This window comes from Mustela putorius, unplaced genomic scaffold (assembly GCF_011764305.1).
Source record: "Mustela putorius furo isolate JIRA1106 unplaced genomic scaffold, ASM1176430v1.1 tig00003845_pilon_pilon_pilon, whole genome shotgun sequence".
Taxonomy (NCBI): Eukaryota; Metazoa; Chordata; class Mammalia; order Carnivora; family Mustelidae; genus Mustela; species Mustela putorius.
In genome coordinates, this window is record NW_025421998.1 from 17191928 (window position 1) to 17210254 (window position 18327).

General features: G+C 32.6%; 2 protein-coding genes across 6 annotated transcripts in view; one reads left to right on the forward strand and one right to left on the reverse strand.

The window, feature by feature from the left end:
- COG5 (component of oligomeric golgi complex 5) overlaps positions 1-18327 on the forward strand; it is a 295721-nt gene that overhangs the window by 65617 nt on the left and 211777 nt on the right. The window lies entirely within an intron of this gene.
- On the reverse strand, positions 5224-14679 carry GPR22 (G protein-coupled receptor 22). Of its 4 annotated transcripts, none has more exons than XM_004739535.3 (3): positions 14250-14679; positions 13031-13294; positions 5225-10607 (listed from the first exon to the last, which is right to left on the reverse strand). In XM_004739535.3, exon 3 carries the CDS (start codon positions 10580-10582, stop codon positions 9281-9283), a length of 1302 nt encoding a protein of 433 aa, XP_004739592.1. In that variant the 5' UTR covers positions 10583-10607; positions 13031-13294; positions 14250-14679; the 3' UTR covers positions 5225-9280. The 4 variants fall into 4 exon arrangements, with proteins under 4 accessions (XP_044945597.1, XP_004739592.1, XP_004739591.1 ...); XM_004739534.3 differs by having other exon boundaries at positions 12354-13294; XM_004739533.3 differs by having other exon boundaries at positions 5226-10607; positions 12257-13294.

Sequence of the window (18327 nt, forward strand, 5' to 3'; positions counted from 1 at the left end):
TTTACTTTCCCACTTTCATAATAGTTTTTGTTTTAGTTTGGGATTTCTATTTGGGTTTCAATTTGGATTTTAGTTTTTAGATACTCTCATGAGAATCTTAATGAATTTGTAACTGTTTGCTCCAGGGAAAAAGCACAGATTCAAAATTCCCATGAATTTTGTATACAATTTCATTGGACTTTATGAGACTCTAGGAATCCTAAACCAAATTCATTGTTTATCTGGAATATATTATTTGGAAATATTTTTCTGTAAAGTGGCTCTCTCCGATTACCTGTACTATTGTTTTTATATATTTAAATTGTATTTAGTAGCAGTCCCTTTTCATTGATAACTTGTTATGGATTGGTTCTGTGGTTCAGTGGAAATGCTAAAAAGTGAGAGTGATAATTAATATCAATGTTGTTGGAAGGAATTCTTAGTGAAAAAGTTAATAAATGTTTCCAAGGGGGTGTTTCTGCAATACCATTTGAAGTATTTTTTATCAGTGTCATTTAATTATTATAAAACAGGAAAGGAAACTAAAGTTGTCATAAATTATCAAAGAGGAGCCAAATATTCTCTACTTGTGTTTATGGCACAGAGGAAATAATAATAACAAAAAAATTTTGTGACACCTATCTAAGTGACATGAGTGATATGTGCTCAAAAGATGCACAAAATATAGTTTTTAGTATTTTCACTGCAATTATTTTATTTTTTTATTTTTTCTTAAGATTTTACTTATTTATTTGTCAGAGAGAGAGAAAGAGCAAGTAAGCACAATCAGGGAGAGCAGCAGGCAGAGGGAGAAACAGGCTCCCCGCTGAGCTGGGAGCCCGATGTGGTACTCGATTCCAGAACCCTGGGATCATGATCTGAGCCTAAGGCAGCAGCTTAACTGACTGAGCCACCCAGGCATCCCCACTGCAATTATTTTAAAAGTTATTCTTATTCCTCATGTATAGTATTATGTTTTAATAGAAGTTTTGTTTTGAAATTAGCAAAAATGTGCCTGTATAGTACTTACCTTTTTTTTTCTAAAGATTTTATTTATTTATTTGACAGAGAGAAATCACAAGTAGGCAGAGAGGCAGGCAGAGAGAGAGAGAGGAGGAAGCAGGCTCCCTGCTGAGCAGAGAGCCCGATTCGGGACTCGATCCCAGGACCCTGAGATCATGACCTGAGCCGAAGGCAGCGGCTTAACCACTGAGCCACCCAGGTGCCCAGTACTTACCTTTTGAATAGAATAAAGTAACATTTCAACAAATGGTAGCTGTGCAGTTTTACAATTAACTGAGTATTTTGTTTGAATGTAGTAAAAGTAAATAGCACTTTATAGTGTCATGTTTCATGTTTGGTAATGTTTAATCTTCTGACTGTATGATTTTTATTTTTATTTTTATTTTTTTTAAGATTTTATTTATTTCTTTAACACAGAGAGAGATCACAAGTAGGCAGAGAGGCAGGCAGAGAGAGAGGGAGAAGCAGGCTCCCCGCTGAGCAGAGAGCCTAATGTGGGGAATGTGGGGCTCGATTCTAGGACCCCAAGATCACGACCCGAGCTGAAGGCAGAGGCCTAAACCACTGAGCCACCCAGGCGCCCCTGACTGTATGATTTTTAAATGAAACTTTTTGCCTAGATAGCTTCTTTTAGGGAAATAAAACTTTAGGAAGATAACCTTGGCTCCAAACCTATTTTATCTCCAACAAGCTATGTGAAACAGAGCAGGTCACCTAAGTTCTCTCAGCATATTTTCTCATCCAGAGGAAAAATATCAGCAAGAATTCCCTCAGAGTGTTGGTATGAGGATTTGTAAGATGATAATCTAAAGATTTAACACAGTAACTCATTTATTATCACAGTAAGCATTCAGTAAGGTCAGTTATGGTTATTGAAAGATTTCTCACAGAGAAAACTGAACACTGTGGATTGAGATAGTGTGGAATTCTAGAGAGAAAATAAAAATTCAGTCCTATTTCAAGTTTTCAATGCTATAGGTCAACGAGCCTTGTAGTACATCTGCTATATGCCAGCTACTGTGCTAGACCTTTTTCTAAGTCATTAATATTCCTATTTCCATAGTTAATTTCCTTCTAACATGAAAATAATGTAAGAGTTATTAACAACTAAACACATTGAAAGGGAAATGCCCAGGGAAGAGGGCACCTGTTGAGTATAAGTCATCAGTTCTTCAAGGACCATCTAACTTAATAACTGTAGGACTGTGTAAAGCTGTAAAGACGTGCTCATTCTCTTAAGCAACAACACTTATTGGGCGTCAATAGTTCACTTTCTTGACAGTGCTACACAAATAAACCCTCATCACTCTCTTCCTTACCATGCTTTACTTTCTCTTAGCACTTACCATTATCTCTAAGTTCAGGGAAAGCCAAACTTCATTTCAAACTTCATTGGATCTTATTTCTGTACTCAAAATATTTTTCTATATGCTCAAAAATATTTCTTGGATGAATGAGTGAATGAATCAATGAATAAATACATTTTAGTTCTTAGGAAGCAAATGTCCTGCTGGATTGTAGTATATATAATTTAGCTAAAATTTTATTAGTTAAAATGAATAAGCTTAAAAATTTTTTTTCAGGGATCGCCTGGGTGGCTCAGTGGGTTAAGCCTCTGCCTTCGGCTCAGGTCATGATCCCAGGACCCTGGAATCAAGCCCTGCATTGGGCTCTGTGCGCAGCGGGGAGCCTGCTTCCCCTTCTCTCTCTGCCTGCCACTCTGCCTACTTGTGATCTCTCTCTCTCTCTGTTGAATAAATAAATAAAATCTTAAAAGAAACATTTTTTTTTTCTTCAGGGAGGCATTATGGCCTGAACTGAGTTCAGAGCTGCTTCTGTACCTTTTTGTTATGGGTTACTTGACTGTCTGTCGCGCTTTGACACATAGTCTATCTTCTAGTATAGAAAGTAGTAGTTCTTAAGCTTTAATGCACAAATCACCCAAGAGTATTTATTAAAACTTACTAGTCAGAACTGCAACCATAGATATTCTGATTCATTAAGTCTAAGCAGGGAGGAGCAGAAATTGGAATTTCAAACAAGCACCATAGAATATTCTCATATAGGGGAGTTACATTTTGAAAAATACTCTCCCAAACAAGATACATGGGGTCAGAAGTTTAAAAATTGTTCATTTCAATTTCACTAATATTTACTCATCAGTTAGTATATATCGGGCACTTTTTGGAGAAGTATTATCAAAGGTTACAGTAGTATTACAGACTATTATTGTATTATATGGATTAAAGACTGTTTTATAAAGTTAGGTAGGTATGGTTTGCTAGCATTTTGTTGCTTATAAGAAATGATAGTTGAAAAAATTTAATAGCAGAAAGACTACAGTTTTTTAACAATTGGGGAAAAACTATAAAAATGTAGACTACATTTGATTTGTTACATTTCAGCCTGTTTTAAGATATTAGCAATATTAGAGTGAAATACGTATCTTTGGGTAGATAACAAATATACATATACACAGTACACAGTATATGACAGGTGGGATTGTATGTAGTATTAATGGATGTGCTATATGTATGTATGTATGTGTGTATATATATGTGCATATATATATATATATATATATATATATGATTCAGTCTCCTATGTATTTCTCACTCTTCCAGTCTGTGTCTAAGGTGGTCAGAACTCTCACTTGTTAGCATTAACCTTTTTAAAAATTTATGTTAAATTAAAAATTTTTCAGTTTGCTTCTGTTACTGCTATTGTATGTCCACAGCTGTCTGAGTGGAAAGCAGTTATCTATGAACTTCATAATAAGAGTAATAAGAATTTCTTGCTCCTTTTAGTTTCCGCCTTGAAAAACTGGTGGATGTACTTTGGTAGCCCGCCTTGCATAATGCCTCTCAGAAATATATGACACACTGCTGTCATGGAAGCAGGGTGAGGAAAATGACCTCAGTCGCATATAGAGTCCGCTCTCCTCCTTTATCTTACTTGATGCTTCAGGGTTTGATAGTGCTAGGAGTTGATATTGGTGGCAGTGACAGGAATGACAGTACTTTTTACCACTTGCTGGTGGAAGTACAAAGCTGTCATGCTTGAAAGCCATGGATATAGCTTATAGAGGCCTGTTTAAAAAAAATGTGTGAATAGAAGGGCAGAGATACTTCGGATTATTTTCACACATTATTTTAACATGAGCAAGGGAAGAAATACTGTGTTTAAGTTTGCTCAGCTCTTTCTCTCCTGGAGAAACTGAATATTCTTTAAAAGGTGAAAGCTTTCATATTAAGATGAGCCCAGATTTCCATTTACTTCTCCATCTCAGTACCCCTCTGTTCCAAACGTTTGTGAGTTGTTCTACATCCTAATTTGAATTCTACTTTGTATTGTGTAATCTATTATTATATTACTAATCTGCCCAGTTTGTTAACTGGAGTTTTCTTTAAAAAAATTGCTTTAATCTTTTTGAATGCTTTAAGAAAAACTCAGTCTTCAAGTTTTCTTCTATGAACTCTAACCCACAATTCTGTATTCCCATTTTATTTCTCTAAAAGCTGAGTATCTCTGAGTATTTTAGATCTTTTTCCTGCCTTGTCTAAGTTTAATTATCTCCTCTTTTTCCTCTTTTGTAATATCGTCTGAGCTCCCTTTCCCCTCACATTTATTATTAATCTCATGTTTAGCTATCTTGAGTTCACTGCTGTCCCTCAGGGAGATTGCTTGCATTCGCAAGGAGTACATCAAGTGTGCTTTTCTGAGTTGTAAAGAAAATAAGCTCCACAAGTTTTCTTCAGTTTTTTTTTTCTTTCTCATCTTATTTAGTGAAAAGGAAGGAAAAAATATATAATTTTCTGTCTTTTTCCTTGCTGCTTCTCTTCATTTAGAAAAATAGCCTGCCTCACAATTTGACAAGTTACCTTTCTTACCTTTTTCAAGATGGTCTTGAAGTGTAGCTTCAAATTATTTAATTATAATAGAAGAGGGTTTAACTATTTTATATTTTATCATTATCATTTTTTAGAATTGTTTCTATCTGTTTTTTTAACCTTTAAAAAATTATTTTTATGGAGCCATTAACAAAGAATGAAGGAGACATATATATAATGACTTGGATAGATATTCATAATTATTATGAGCAAAGAATGCTACTTATATTTTTTACTTTATATACCTTGGCATTTTTCCATTGTTGATAAACTTTTGTAATTAAATAATCACTGGAGAAGAAAATATGTGGCTTAGTGGAAAAACTGAATAAACCAATATGCAAAATATAGATATTTTAAAACATCAATTTGAATTTTTCATTTTGAATAGTTTGTAATAACTAGAACATTCTTGAATAATGTCATTTATTTCACTTAATTGAATTTTTTGCGTTGCCAGAAATTCTTTCTGTTTTTGTCCTCATTATCCATGTACTTTATGCAAAACAATTTAAAAGTTCTTAGATTGTTGAAGATAGTCTGTTTTTTTACAGTCTTTTTTTTGGCCATCATTTTTGATTCTTCAATTTCTTATACCAGTTGCCTTTTTAGTCAGTTGACATACCCTATCAATTCTGCCTTCACGTTGCCTGTCACACCTGTATGCTCCTTTGCACAGCTTCTGCCAGCACTTTTTGCCAGGCCTTTCATTACCTGTTGGGGTGAACTATGGCTTTCCATCTTCTGTGTCTTACACAAGCAGCGATTTGGTTTCTCAGCTTCCTATTACGTGTCTTAATCAACCCTTTCTACATATTGCTGATTGATTGATTGATTGATTTATAACCCATTTATCATTGTCTTATTCCCCTGCTCAAATATCTCTGCCGATATTTAAAGCCTTCTTTCTGTCTTTGGCCCCAGCTTAACCTAACAGATCAGTTTCTCACTATTGTATAACTTTCCTTCTAAAGAGAGCAATTTACCATTTCTAAATCTGCTTCAGTAGGTTTCTTCAATAATGCTTTTATTTATATTGTTCTTAAATCCAACATAATTCCTTTCTTCTTAAGTTTAAGAACATTGCTTTTTTTTCTTTTTTCATATTATTTACTGCATTCTGCCTTTTTGTAGGTATTGCCAGACTTTTAACTACCTTGATTCTAGGTTAAACTTCCAGGGTAATGACTGTATTCCATATGTTATATGTGTACCTAACATAGTGCCTTCTACACTGTAAGGATTCAAATATTAATTGAATTACTAAGTTTACTTAAATGTACAATCAAGATGTAATGAAACTAAAAGTTTTATTGACTTCAGAAAATAGTCTTTTAGAAGACTTTGGAAAATAGTCAAATTACCGTGTTGACTAAAGTCTTACTAAGCACCTGCTTTCTTATCTTTCGGTTTCCATCTTTCAGTCAAATCTCAATTAAATGAGGAGTTTGATTTTTAATGCCCAGAGAACTTAGATTTTGCTATCATTTTATTTGGGGGATTAAAAAAATAGACAAATAGACCACATACCTAAAAATTGACTTACCGTGGTGAGATCAGAAATATTATGGATGGCATTTTTTTAAAGCATAATTATAAATTCTTAAACTTTCATAATAGGTTTGAACATCTGTTCAGACTAATTGGTAGACTAATGACCTCCTGGAGTTAGCAAGCAAGAGAGTTCCATATCTTACTGAGCTCAAGTTTGATTTGTTTTTAAAATAATAGTTCTTTCTTCTGTGGTTTTGAAGAACTAACCCAGTTAACTATATATAAATGGATGCCTGTGCCTGTGATTTGTGGCAGAAGGATCCATATTGAGTTTACTGTTACCGATGTTGCTTTTGCATTTACAGTTTTCATTCTAACATGAAAAATTGGTATTTATATTTTTTCCCATAAAATTATTAGAAATACAGTGAAAGACACACACATTTTGGTGAAGCCCATCATGAGGAAAATAAAAATACTTCACCTTTTCATAGAACAAACACTTAAAGTTGTCTAAGCTTCTCATTCTCTTATTTAAGCTGAGGTCATTAATTTTAAGCATATTTGTGACTTGTTTTCAAAAGCTGATCCTCTAATATAAATATTATTTTGGTTTACATATTACATACTATTTAACATTAAAAAGCAATTAGAAGTTGTTTGGTAGGTATGAATTTTCTTTGTTGAAACAGTGGATGTTACTTTTGAATACTTGAAAGTCCATTACAGGAGGGCAAAAATGCTTGTTAATTGTCTGTTCTAGTGTCAAGCGTAGAAATAATAACAGTTTAGAAGGCAACATTATAATATTTGCCATTTATTATTTTGTTAGATTTCTTATTACAGAACACAAGAGGGCATGAAAGCAGTTTAGGCAAATATATTTTAAAATGTTTTTTAACCAAGTTCTTTGGCATGCTTATAGACTTGAAGACTAAAAATATTTAAGACACAAAGGGTTTCTCTTAATATGAAAATTCTAAAAATAGTCTAATTTTTATGAAGATTATAAAACTAAATACAATTATAATTTATGCTTGGAAGTTTAAGTATAAAATTAGTTTAAAAAATTTTAATGGCTATATTAAGAGATATTCTGTGCCAAATATGTTTACTGAATGAAAAAAATTTTAATACCCTTACCTATGAAGTCTTAATTTCTCTACAGGGTTCTGAAAAATGTCTATTTTCTTATGCTAATTTTGTAAAATTGAAGTATATCTTTAATTCCATGAAAGTAGAAAACAAGAAAGAAGGACACTGTTCCTTTGCTAAGATTTGACATGTTAACATTATCAAAAATAAATCACATTAAATTTCCCATGTAACCTCAGGAAATTCAAGCTATTGCATGGTGTTCATTTCTCTCAAGGATTAATGTATTCAGTAAACTAGACTGGGTAAATCTCAACCTCACTTACTTATGTAAAAGTAATGTATTATTGAATTCCTTGACATAGAATTTTATTTAAAGATGAGTTGTTACTTAATTTGATGGACACAGTGTTAAAAAAAAATAGAATAAAAAGTTGCCCAGTTATTAATTATAAGGTAGCAAGAACTGTATTTGCCTATTTAAAATAACTTATTGCTGTTTTTCTGATATAGTGGTAATTAGCACTCACTGATAGATTACTAGATTATAACAGTTGGAAAATATTTGTTTGATATGAGATTCCCAAACCTTTTATCTGTAGTTAGGATTAGTAATTTCATAGAGTTCCAACATGAATTGAAGATCGGAGACACAAAGATTAAAGTTAGATTAAGTGGAGTAAAGTAAAAAAATTGACAAGATTTATTGCCACTTACATGATTTTAAGAATGGAAATAGAACTATTGTTCTTTGAAACATTTGGAAGTTATCGTAGTATAGGAAACTTGTGTAAATTTTATAACTCTAAAGTTGCTATATATCTAAAATTAGAAATCATTGGCTTTGTGCAGCTTCTCTACAATGATAGAAAGTCTTTTTTTCTTTCTTTTATTCAGATTTTAACAGCTGACTTCTGGTATACAAAAAGGCTGACTTAAATAAAGTTAGGAAGTTAGTTTATTTAATGCACTGGTTTTTACCAGTATACTATATTAATCCAGAACATTTGGCTTAGACTCAAGCAAAGTGAGGAAGGAAGAAAAGAGGCTAGTGCTTTAATTTTCTTCCTTCCCTTTATTGTCGGTTTATTCATATATTTATAGGCATAGTGCCCTTGATCTTAGAAAATCAATCTCTTTTTCATAATAAACTTGAATTTCAAAGTTTCCCTATCTTAGAGTATATATACAGGGTTGTTTCTTGGTTCTTAAATTTTAAAATCCTGATTAATTCTACAATTTTCTGCATTCAAAAAAAAGGATAAAGTTTCACACATAGTTCATTATTTTTGATGCATCAAATATTATAGCGAGTATACTATACCAGAAAACATAATGTAGTGACATAGAAAATTCTGAATTATTTTGATTGGAGACCATAATTTTTGTTCTTATATTAAAGTGCTATTCCACTTGTCATTTATATAAATAGCTCTATAGCTTGTGGCGTAGAAACAAATACACCTCATAAAAAAAAGAAAGGGATACCTGTGTCAGTTACATTTTAAAGTTATACACTGTTTTAAGGCTATGTATTTATTATTTAGAAAATATGACTTACATGAATATCTTCTGATGGACATAATATTGACAAAATATACACAATATTACTTTAACAGACTGCCATGCAACAAATACATTGTAATGAAGAAATTGAATATATATGACCTAATCTAATCTTGACATTTACATCAAAAATTTACAACATAACCAATACTTAAAATGTTTTTTCTTATATTTGGCAGTAATTTCATTTTTTTACAATTTAAATGTGGGCTTAATGAAACTTAGATTTTTCCCTAGTCTGTGACAACCTGAGGTACTAAACATTTTTCTCTTATTTCACTGTCTTCAAAGGTAATTTTTTTGTTTCTTTTAGGATCTATCCAAGAATTGTGTATTACAGCATTATTAGGCAGAGGATCAGCTTCCACTATGGAAACAACTCGCTTTTTCATTTTACTTTTCAAGACCTTCTGAAATTTTTGTCTGGTAAATGCATATAATAAAGGGTGAAATATAGTTGTTCCATAAGCCATGACTAGAAAACACAACCTTAATTTTACTAAAAGGTCACTTGGGCCTAAACATAAAATGGTAGTATTTAAAACAGAAATGGGTGTCCAGCAGAGAAGAAATGTAGAAATAATCAATAAAGACATCCTGAAGACTCTTTTTTGCCTTTCCCGTCGCTCACGGTGTCGTTTCACGGCTCGCCGGAGGGCGATTATTACAGAGACTGAAGTTCTTACACCAAAGACCACATTTCTCCCACCACTGCTTTGTGACATGTCTGTAGTCTCATGCTGTGTGGTTAGAGAAATTGTCTTTTTCTTTCTTGTTTTCTTCTTCTGCCCTGTTGAAAATCTTGTGCCGATTCGAATGTTAAGAGCCTGAAGGATTTTGGTGTATGTGATTAACATTACTATGACAGTGAAAAAGAATATTGGGATCTGTACTAGCAGGTGGTAATACATTCCCAGTTCGGTGTAGTATTCATTTGTACTGACACACAAAAGTGTCTTGTTTTCCCACGTATTTCCACTTTGAAGACTGAAAAAATTTACCTCAATAAAGGGGATCAGGAAAGAGAAAAACGAAAAGATCCAAATGGATATCATTAGCATTACAGCTCTGCCCATTGTCAGAATTCGGTTTGCAGGTTTTACAGAGATGTCATATCTGTCCAAAGTGATAGCAAAAACGTTGATTGCTGTTGAGACACTTGCAAAAGATACACAGGCCTCATGGAAACAGCAGATGAGAGCAGTGTTACTCTCCAGTGAAAGCAAAAGGATAACTATAGTTAGAGGAATACATCCCACACAAATTATTACATCAAGTACATGAAGATTCATTGTAATAATGTTACTGACAGAGTTGATTAAGTTGGATTTCATGCAGTAAAGTACCAATACGGTAAGGTTGCTGCCAAGTCCCAACACAATTTCTAACATAAGAAATCCGGTGAGAGACACTTGAAAGCTTAATGGATATGATAGTGGTTGGTACATATTGGTGTTGATGTCATCAATGTCATCTCGCACTGTAATGTTAGATTCAGACTGCATGTTGATTTCCAGAATGGGAGAAAAACACATTCTTTTGGAGCAGTTGGTGTTTTTCCTAGAAAGTGAAATAGAATAAACTCTTTGATATTTGGCAATTTAAATGACGTATAAAACATGTGTTCCTTGTTTTTTTAAAAAAAGTCTTTTTATTGTGTACTTGGCTTAATTTTTAAGTTTCTAAACTATTAATGGCAAAGGCAGAATTAGGAGACATCGAGGTTGCATTGTTTTGATGTAACAGGGAATTGGATTTTCCCTTTAACTCCTACATAGTTGAAAATAACTCAAGATCCCCAAAGATTTTCCTCATTTGGGTTTTTCAGGCTTTTTGAGATATGGTATCTTTTTGTACAATAAAACTACTCAGTATGCAAAACTAATTTTAGCCTGGTGTTTTAATATTTCATTTTAAAGTGTTGTGAGTAGGTGGGTAATAAATGCTATTTTAATATGTTCTAGCATAATTAGTGTAGGTGTAATTATTCTCATGAGATTTCAAATGAACAGGACAAGAGTTCATTTAAAATGATAAATGGCACAGAGCCCTAGTTGTTTAAAATCATTTTGTCCATGTTCTTGGTTGAAACTCTTATTCAGGAGTCTACAGTGTGCTTGGGGATATTTGGAACTCTCTCCCCTAGAAAGTAGGCAAATGATAAATATTACATATTTTGTAGTGCAAATGCTCATCAAACTTCATATTGGACAAACTTATGTAATAAAAATTGGATCAGAAAGGACATTATGTTAAAGTAGAACACCACAAAACTTGGTAAATGAGTACTAATCACTCCAATGAATGATTTATTTTGTGACCACACCCTCTCATTTATTGTGGAAGAAAGAAATTGAAATTTAATATCATGTTAAGTAATAATCATTTTTGGAGTGGTTTAAAAGGCCATATCATTTGATTTTATATGTTTAAACAGGATTTTTAAAGTAAAACATGAAATTTTGGAAAAGGAGTATCTGAAAGCCCATTTTCTGAGGAATCTTTTTTAAAGTTATACATTCCATGTGAAACCTTTTGTAAATAAATCACCCGGTGTGTATAATTTTGAGGAAAACAACAATTAAAAACAATTAAAAAATAAGCTCTTTTGCCAATTCATATAAATCTATATTTTAATATATAGAGGGTTAGAATAATTTATAAAAATAATGTCTGACTTTCTGGGCTAACAGGTCAGTAATAATTATATTCAGTTAACATAAAATCATACAACCAACTATATTTCACATTTCAAGTACAGCGTTTTGACTACAAAATCATAATCAAACATAAATTATAAAGACTAATAATTTCCAAGATTCATGTTAACCTTTCACTTGGTATAATCTTCGATAGCTTTTAGAATACAATTTTATTTATGCATATTATTTTAGGGGCGATATTTCAGAAACACAGATGATAACATTATTAATTCCTTTGAGCTTGGTATATAGTATTACTAAAGGCATATACTCAAATGAAAGTCTTAGCTAACAGTGAAATCATATGAAAATGGAAAATTTTAAGTGTGCCAGATTTTCAGAACTGACAGATTAAACATGAGGTCTTTGTCATCAGATTTATAATTAGATGAAGCAGAAATGCCAAGTTAGAGGGTAACTAAGTAAAACGTGTCTCCTCTAGAGCAAGATTGTTTTCTTTTGTAAATGTTAAACAGTGTGGTGCGGTGCATGCATCTTCTGACCTACCTGTTTGCTGCTGCCTTATTGGCCTTTTGGCTCACTATAGCAGGTTTTCACAAATTGATTCATGATGTCATTGACAGATTTTGACATGAATTTTTACCTGACAGCAGTGAAGTAGCTGTGTTTTATTTCATGTCTTGTAGAAATTCTTTCATTTTCTCTCCAATACTTCAAACTGCATGAATTGTGAGATTTAGTTGGCTGATGGATTTCTAAAGACCAGTACAAAATATTTGTGTTTGTTTTGCCTTAAAAAGTCACGACCAAGAGAAACTTCCTCAAATTATAGGAATTGTGTTTCCCTTTGAGGGAATATATGATAGTGTCTCTTTATTTTCCAGAACATGTGAAAACAAAAAAGGAGACATACGGTTTCTAGCTTCTAAAATGTATTTCGACATCCTTCTGTTACAAATGTAAATCTGTATCTATAGCAGTCCTCATTAGTTTGAAATGATTTCTTGATCACATAACTTGCTTTGTATTATAAATCCAGTCCATGTTCTTTTGATAAAAACCATCTGCTATTTAATTTGATTTGTTTTCATTAGAAGAGGATACATAGTCCTAAAACTCAGATGAAAAAATCCTTTAGTAATATCAAGTGCTATGAATATCTGAATATTTAGTGCAGAAAATACATGATAAAGCTTTATTTAGCTTGCTGCTAATATATGGCATTCTCTTTTTGGCATTCCATGCCTCATTGTTTCTTCAGGAAACAGCTCCACAATCCCGGTATGTTAAAGTATAAACTCCCCTTTTAAAAATGCTCACCATTTTGTTCTCAGGCTTTCGCAGTTAAATTGTTTTTCTTTTTGTGTCTATTTTATATAGCATCTTCTTAGGATGATTGCTGTCCATGTGTTATATCCCAGCAGTAATGTGGACGTGTATTTTCTGGTTTTAACTCCTTAATGTCTTAAATTCATGTGTCAGAGGAATATCCTGCAGTTTTTGGTTCAGGCAGCTATAGAGATGTTTGATCAGATGCATTCTTCATATTGTCACTTGTAAATACTGAATTAGCTGCTGTGGGCCCTTGTGAAAAAGAAAAAAAAATGGTTAAGAAATAGGGTTCCTAATAATTTGCAATTAACACAAGTTACTTTAGTTTTGTTGACTTCGACACCGTACACAGTAATTTGTTATCAAAGTAAGCAAACTGTATTAGTAGAGCCACCACCCATACATAAATTTAAGGGATTCTTTAAATATTTTCTTTTCCTAACAGATTTTGCAAACATTATGTTATTTAGTAATAGAGGTAGCATTATAAATATAACCGTGAAGGAGAGGCTGCAGTTTAAAAGTAATTTCTGCTCTCAGTTTAGAGCTAGCCTATGTTTTCAGAGATTATGATCAATTAGCATATACTACACATACTGTCATTCTCTCTTGCCTTTACAATAAATTTAACACTGTTTCCTACTGGGAAATATTGTAGCTTGCTTAATTATTAGCACATGGTTTGAGTACCAACTGATTAAAACATATCCCATGATAAGATGCTTATAAATTTCTACTGATGGGTTGTTCATGTAGTTGAAATGCAAAAGGTAATGCAAAATGTAACTGCAAATTAAATAATTTTCAGTGAACATGCCCGATAATGAACTTAACCTAAAACTGAGTAATAAATAATAGCTAAATAGTAAACCTGGTCATTTTAAGAAATAAAAGCATTTTTTGAGCACTTGAGAAAAACTATCCTGATGACATTAAGAATATTCAGTAGGTCTGAAGTGACTTAAAAGGTGATGTTTTCCTAGTGAATCAACAAAGAAAATTTTTGGTATTTAACATTGCATCCTAAAAAAATTACATTTAAAATGTTATGTCTTAAAAGAAGTCGATCTAAACAATACATGTTTAGCAATAAATAGAATTAAGCAAATAAACTGTTAAAATTTAGGTTGAAATTTTTCAAAGTAATTTTACCCCACTATGCCAGTTCAAAAGCAGCTTATACTGTTAATAAGGGAACACATCTTACCTCCGCTAAAGATTTGATACATTCCTGATGTAGTTGAAGCGTTTCCAGTTTTGATTGATTCATTTTGTTCACTTGTTAGCAGAGGACTGGGGGAAGAGGGTCATAAACATCTCTTCAGAAAAGACCTTAATGAAAATATGTGTCTGTACTGTGCCATTGTCTCAGCGGTCCTGCTAATGTATGGGACGTGTGGTGCTGCCGAGAGGCTGCTGCAGTCTCTCACTCTTCCTACTGTGGAATCAATAAGCGTCTGAAAAACGTAATGAAGTAATTGAACATACTGAAGGCTTCTTGTCTCCAGAGACAACATTTAGATTCAGTCTCTAAAAAGGAATGGCACTGCTTTTCAGAGGAAAGCCAGTTCTGAGCAGCTTTTGCAGAATGACAGCCTACCTTGTCGCTTCTCTCCACTGCAGAGAGATGCAGTGCGTTCACTAATTTTGATTGGTCAGTTGTATTGGGCTTAAACCGTGCTTCATATGTATAGCAGGGATTCCCCCCCTTCACTGTTTTATATAAGAATGCTTTTTTAAAAGGCTATATTTATAAGTTGTTGTATGCTGCTCTTAAATAGAATATGAGTAAATTAGTCTTTTAAAAATGTGTATTCTATTCTGGTTTGTTGTTCACTTATGCCAAACATTAAAAAATACAGGGGGGTGGAGGGGGTAAGAGAGAATTGCATGGTAAAAAGTGTATATTCTTTCTGAAGCCTAGATGATTGCACTCGGGAATATTTTCGTCATCTATATGTTTTTGGTTGAGATTCTTTGTTCTACAAATAGAAAGCCACTGCATCTTTACTGTGAACCACATTGAATTTCAACTAGTTTGTTTGTATTCAAGTCATCTTTTCTGTGTATTTCAAATTGTTGTGAGCATCTCAAGGTGTTAAACCTTGTTACGACTGCAGTATTCATTCAGGTGTTCATTCATTCCATTCATTCATTCATTCAGAATATTAATGAGATTGCTCCAAGGTGGTTCTACTCAAAAATGTTTTTTTTTTTAAATGCTATTACTGTTAGCATAATCTCAATGTATAAAGATTTAATCATGTTCTTTCCTTTCAGATTACTCCTCTGTCTTCACCTTTGGTAACCCTTTTATTTAGTAGATATATAATGATCAACTGCCATAATGTTTTATTTCACGTGGCTATTTCTATTTTTAACCTGGGCAGTTATAATGGATTGCTGTGCCCTAAATAGTATATGTAGCTGTGTGTGAAAGTTATCGGGTAAACAAGGCAGTAAAGGAAAAAGGAAACTAGTAGTTATGTGTCTTCACAAGTTATAAGGCTAAACCATTTTAAGGTAGATTGTCAAAAGAATAAAAACAAGTAGAAGTAATTAAAGTATGACTTTAAGATTAAATTTCTATTAACTTTGTTTACCTACACTCAGTATTGAGGAAAGTGCTTTTTTAGGTTTGAATATATAAAGTGGCTGGATTCTGTGTTCATAAAATAGAAGACCTTGCAAATGACTGAATTATTAGCATATTGATCATCACCTATTTCCATTATTTTAGGAATATCAGAATTCATTTTTAAAAATGTATGCTAAATTTTTAATTTGTAACTGGAATTGTTCTTTTATAATTTAAAAAAGCAGTATACATTTTTGTAATCTTGAAGTGTTTAAGCTTCACAGGGGGCTGGCTGAGTAGTATGTGAGTTTTGAATTGCATTTGTATAGAAGTTGAGAGTAATGTGGAAAATTTTGATGTGAATTCTTAAAATTTTATGCACGGCCTTGGTAATGCTAAATATTAAAATGTTGTTATGCTACTTTTCATGCATTTTGAAGGTTGCAGAACAGGATGTTGTTAGAATGCCAACCATGTTGAAAGATAGCATGCAAGTACAGGGACACACCGTGTTATTTTAAGCTTCAGACTAAAACCAGAGCTTCAAACTAAAATTGGAGGAAAGATATTAGCATCATTTGAAACTTGTATTGGGGACAAGAAATCATTAATGTAGTGAAATGCACAGAGTGCTTTTCTGCCAAAGAGTTCAAGTATACTTATGTTGATCATCAAAATGCCCCTATGAAGTAGAGGCAACCAAGACTCAAAGAAGTTTAAGGACTTGAAAAAGTCTAGGTAAGTTAGTAGCAGAGCCAGTGTTGGACCTCTGTGACTTCCTCCCCCTTCCCCCATCTCCCCATAGTTGGCCCCCTTTCTGGAAAATTCTGAAGATACTTGGGACTTAAAATTGGATGATTTGGGTTCAGTCACTGCTTATTAGTTATATGACTTTTGGCAAGTCAAGCATTCTTTGGGACACAATATAGCTTTGATTCTTTTTGTGGAAGTTTATTTCTGTGTTTTCTTTAGCTCTCTGTAATACAGTATTCCCAAGTTAGACTCTTTTGAAAAAAACAAATTCTATCTCTGTAAGAAATAATGGCAGCAAAAAAGCTCAGATTTGGACATTGCACTTTATTCCCCGTGCAAGTAAGTGACTTGTGATTAAGGATACACAAAATACCACAAACAACAATTATTTTTATTGCACACAACATTTAGTATCATTTTCCTTTTAAAAATCACAGATTGGTTTAGTGATTTATTAGCAGGATAATCCTAACTACATTTGTTTTGTTTTTAACACAGATGAAAATATCTAAAATACATGATTCAGAATTAGATTATATTATTTTCACGAAAAAATTAGTCTCAAATTATGTCAGAATTACAAAGATTTTTATTTCCATAGTAACAAATTTTTACACTTTTGCATTTAATATATTTCGTATTTATAGAAGATACTAATTTTAAACAGTTGGTGACTTAAGACCAGATATTTTGTTATAAAATAATTTTATAGATTAATTATTAATTAGCTAATTGATGACCTAGAAAAACAGTTTTACCTTACAAATGATACCTAAGTTATAGATATGAATCTAAGCCCCAAATATCTCCGTTAAAATCCTTTCACTAAGTTCTGGGGTTTTTTGTTATAAATATTTTGATTGCATAAGAATTTCAATTCCTAACATTTTTGATATGAAAGTCTTTGATTTTTAATTGCATACATCTGTTGCCTTAAGTTTGAACAGCCGTGAATGTGAGAGAGTGATTTATTGTTCACATTTACATTGCACTGTTCATATCAGGTCATTTTTATCCAGCTTGTGTCTACTTCTGATGCTACTTCTTAGATGATTCTGAGTTTGTAAATAAAAAAAAATTCAACTTTGTGAAATATTATAATTAGTGACAACTGAAAAGTGCTTTGAAACTGTTTGTAAACTATATATGCAAAAGCAGTTCCTAACTGCTGAAAAATGCACTTTTTAAATTGTATGGCTTCAAGGGTGCTTTTTCAATGAATACTTAATATAGCTAACTCTCAACTCTCTCTGATACTAAAGCCCAATGAAGAAAGGATTATTTTGGTTGAAAGGCAATTCAGAAATTTCATTTGGCTTCTCAACTTTAAATTTCTTTCACAGCAAATGTTTTACCAGAAAAATAGAAATGGACCATCTGCTGAAACCTTCATCAAATGGGGAGTAGCCAAGGTAGCAGAGAGTCAATAATCTTGATGATTCATTATTGGTATGAGAATAATTGAAAACTGATTATAATTAGATAAAGTACATGCATAAGAACCATATTCTTTTAACAGAAAAACTCCACAAAATGTTCCTCCCAGCCTTTCTACTTAACCTAAGTTGGACATTTAAAATTTTTCATTTTCATTTTTCACACTATGTATTTGTAAGTCAGTTGTCAGCATCACATATATTATAAAAATAAATACATGGCTTTCCCTTCCATTTTCTCATCCAAATCTAGATTTTGGACTCTGTGACTATTACTACTTCTTAATTTCTGTTTGTTGTCCTAATGTTGGCATGTTGTTTTGGGGGCCTTGTCCCCTTGGGCCTCTGCTCCAAGTTTTTTGGGTTTCTATTTTCACTGACTTATCTTCTTCTTTACATTCTTAAATATTATGGATGCTTTTTGTTGATATTTTTCTCTTACACTTATGTCAAAGAATTATACAGTCATGTTTGTGCCCTTTTTTCATTGGCTTCTCTTCTTGCTTTTCTGCTGCTTC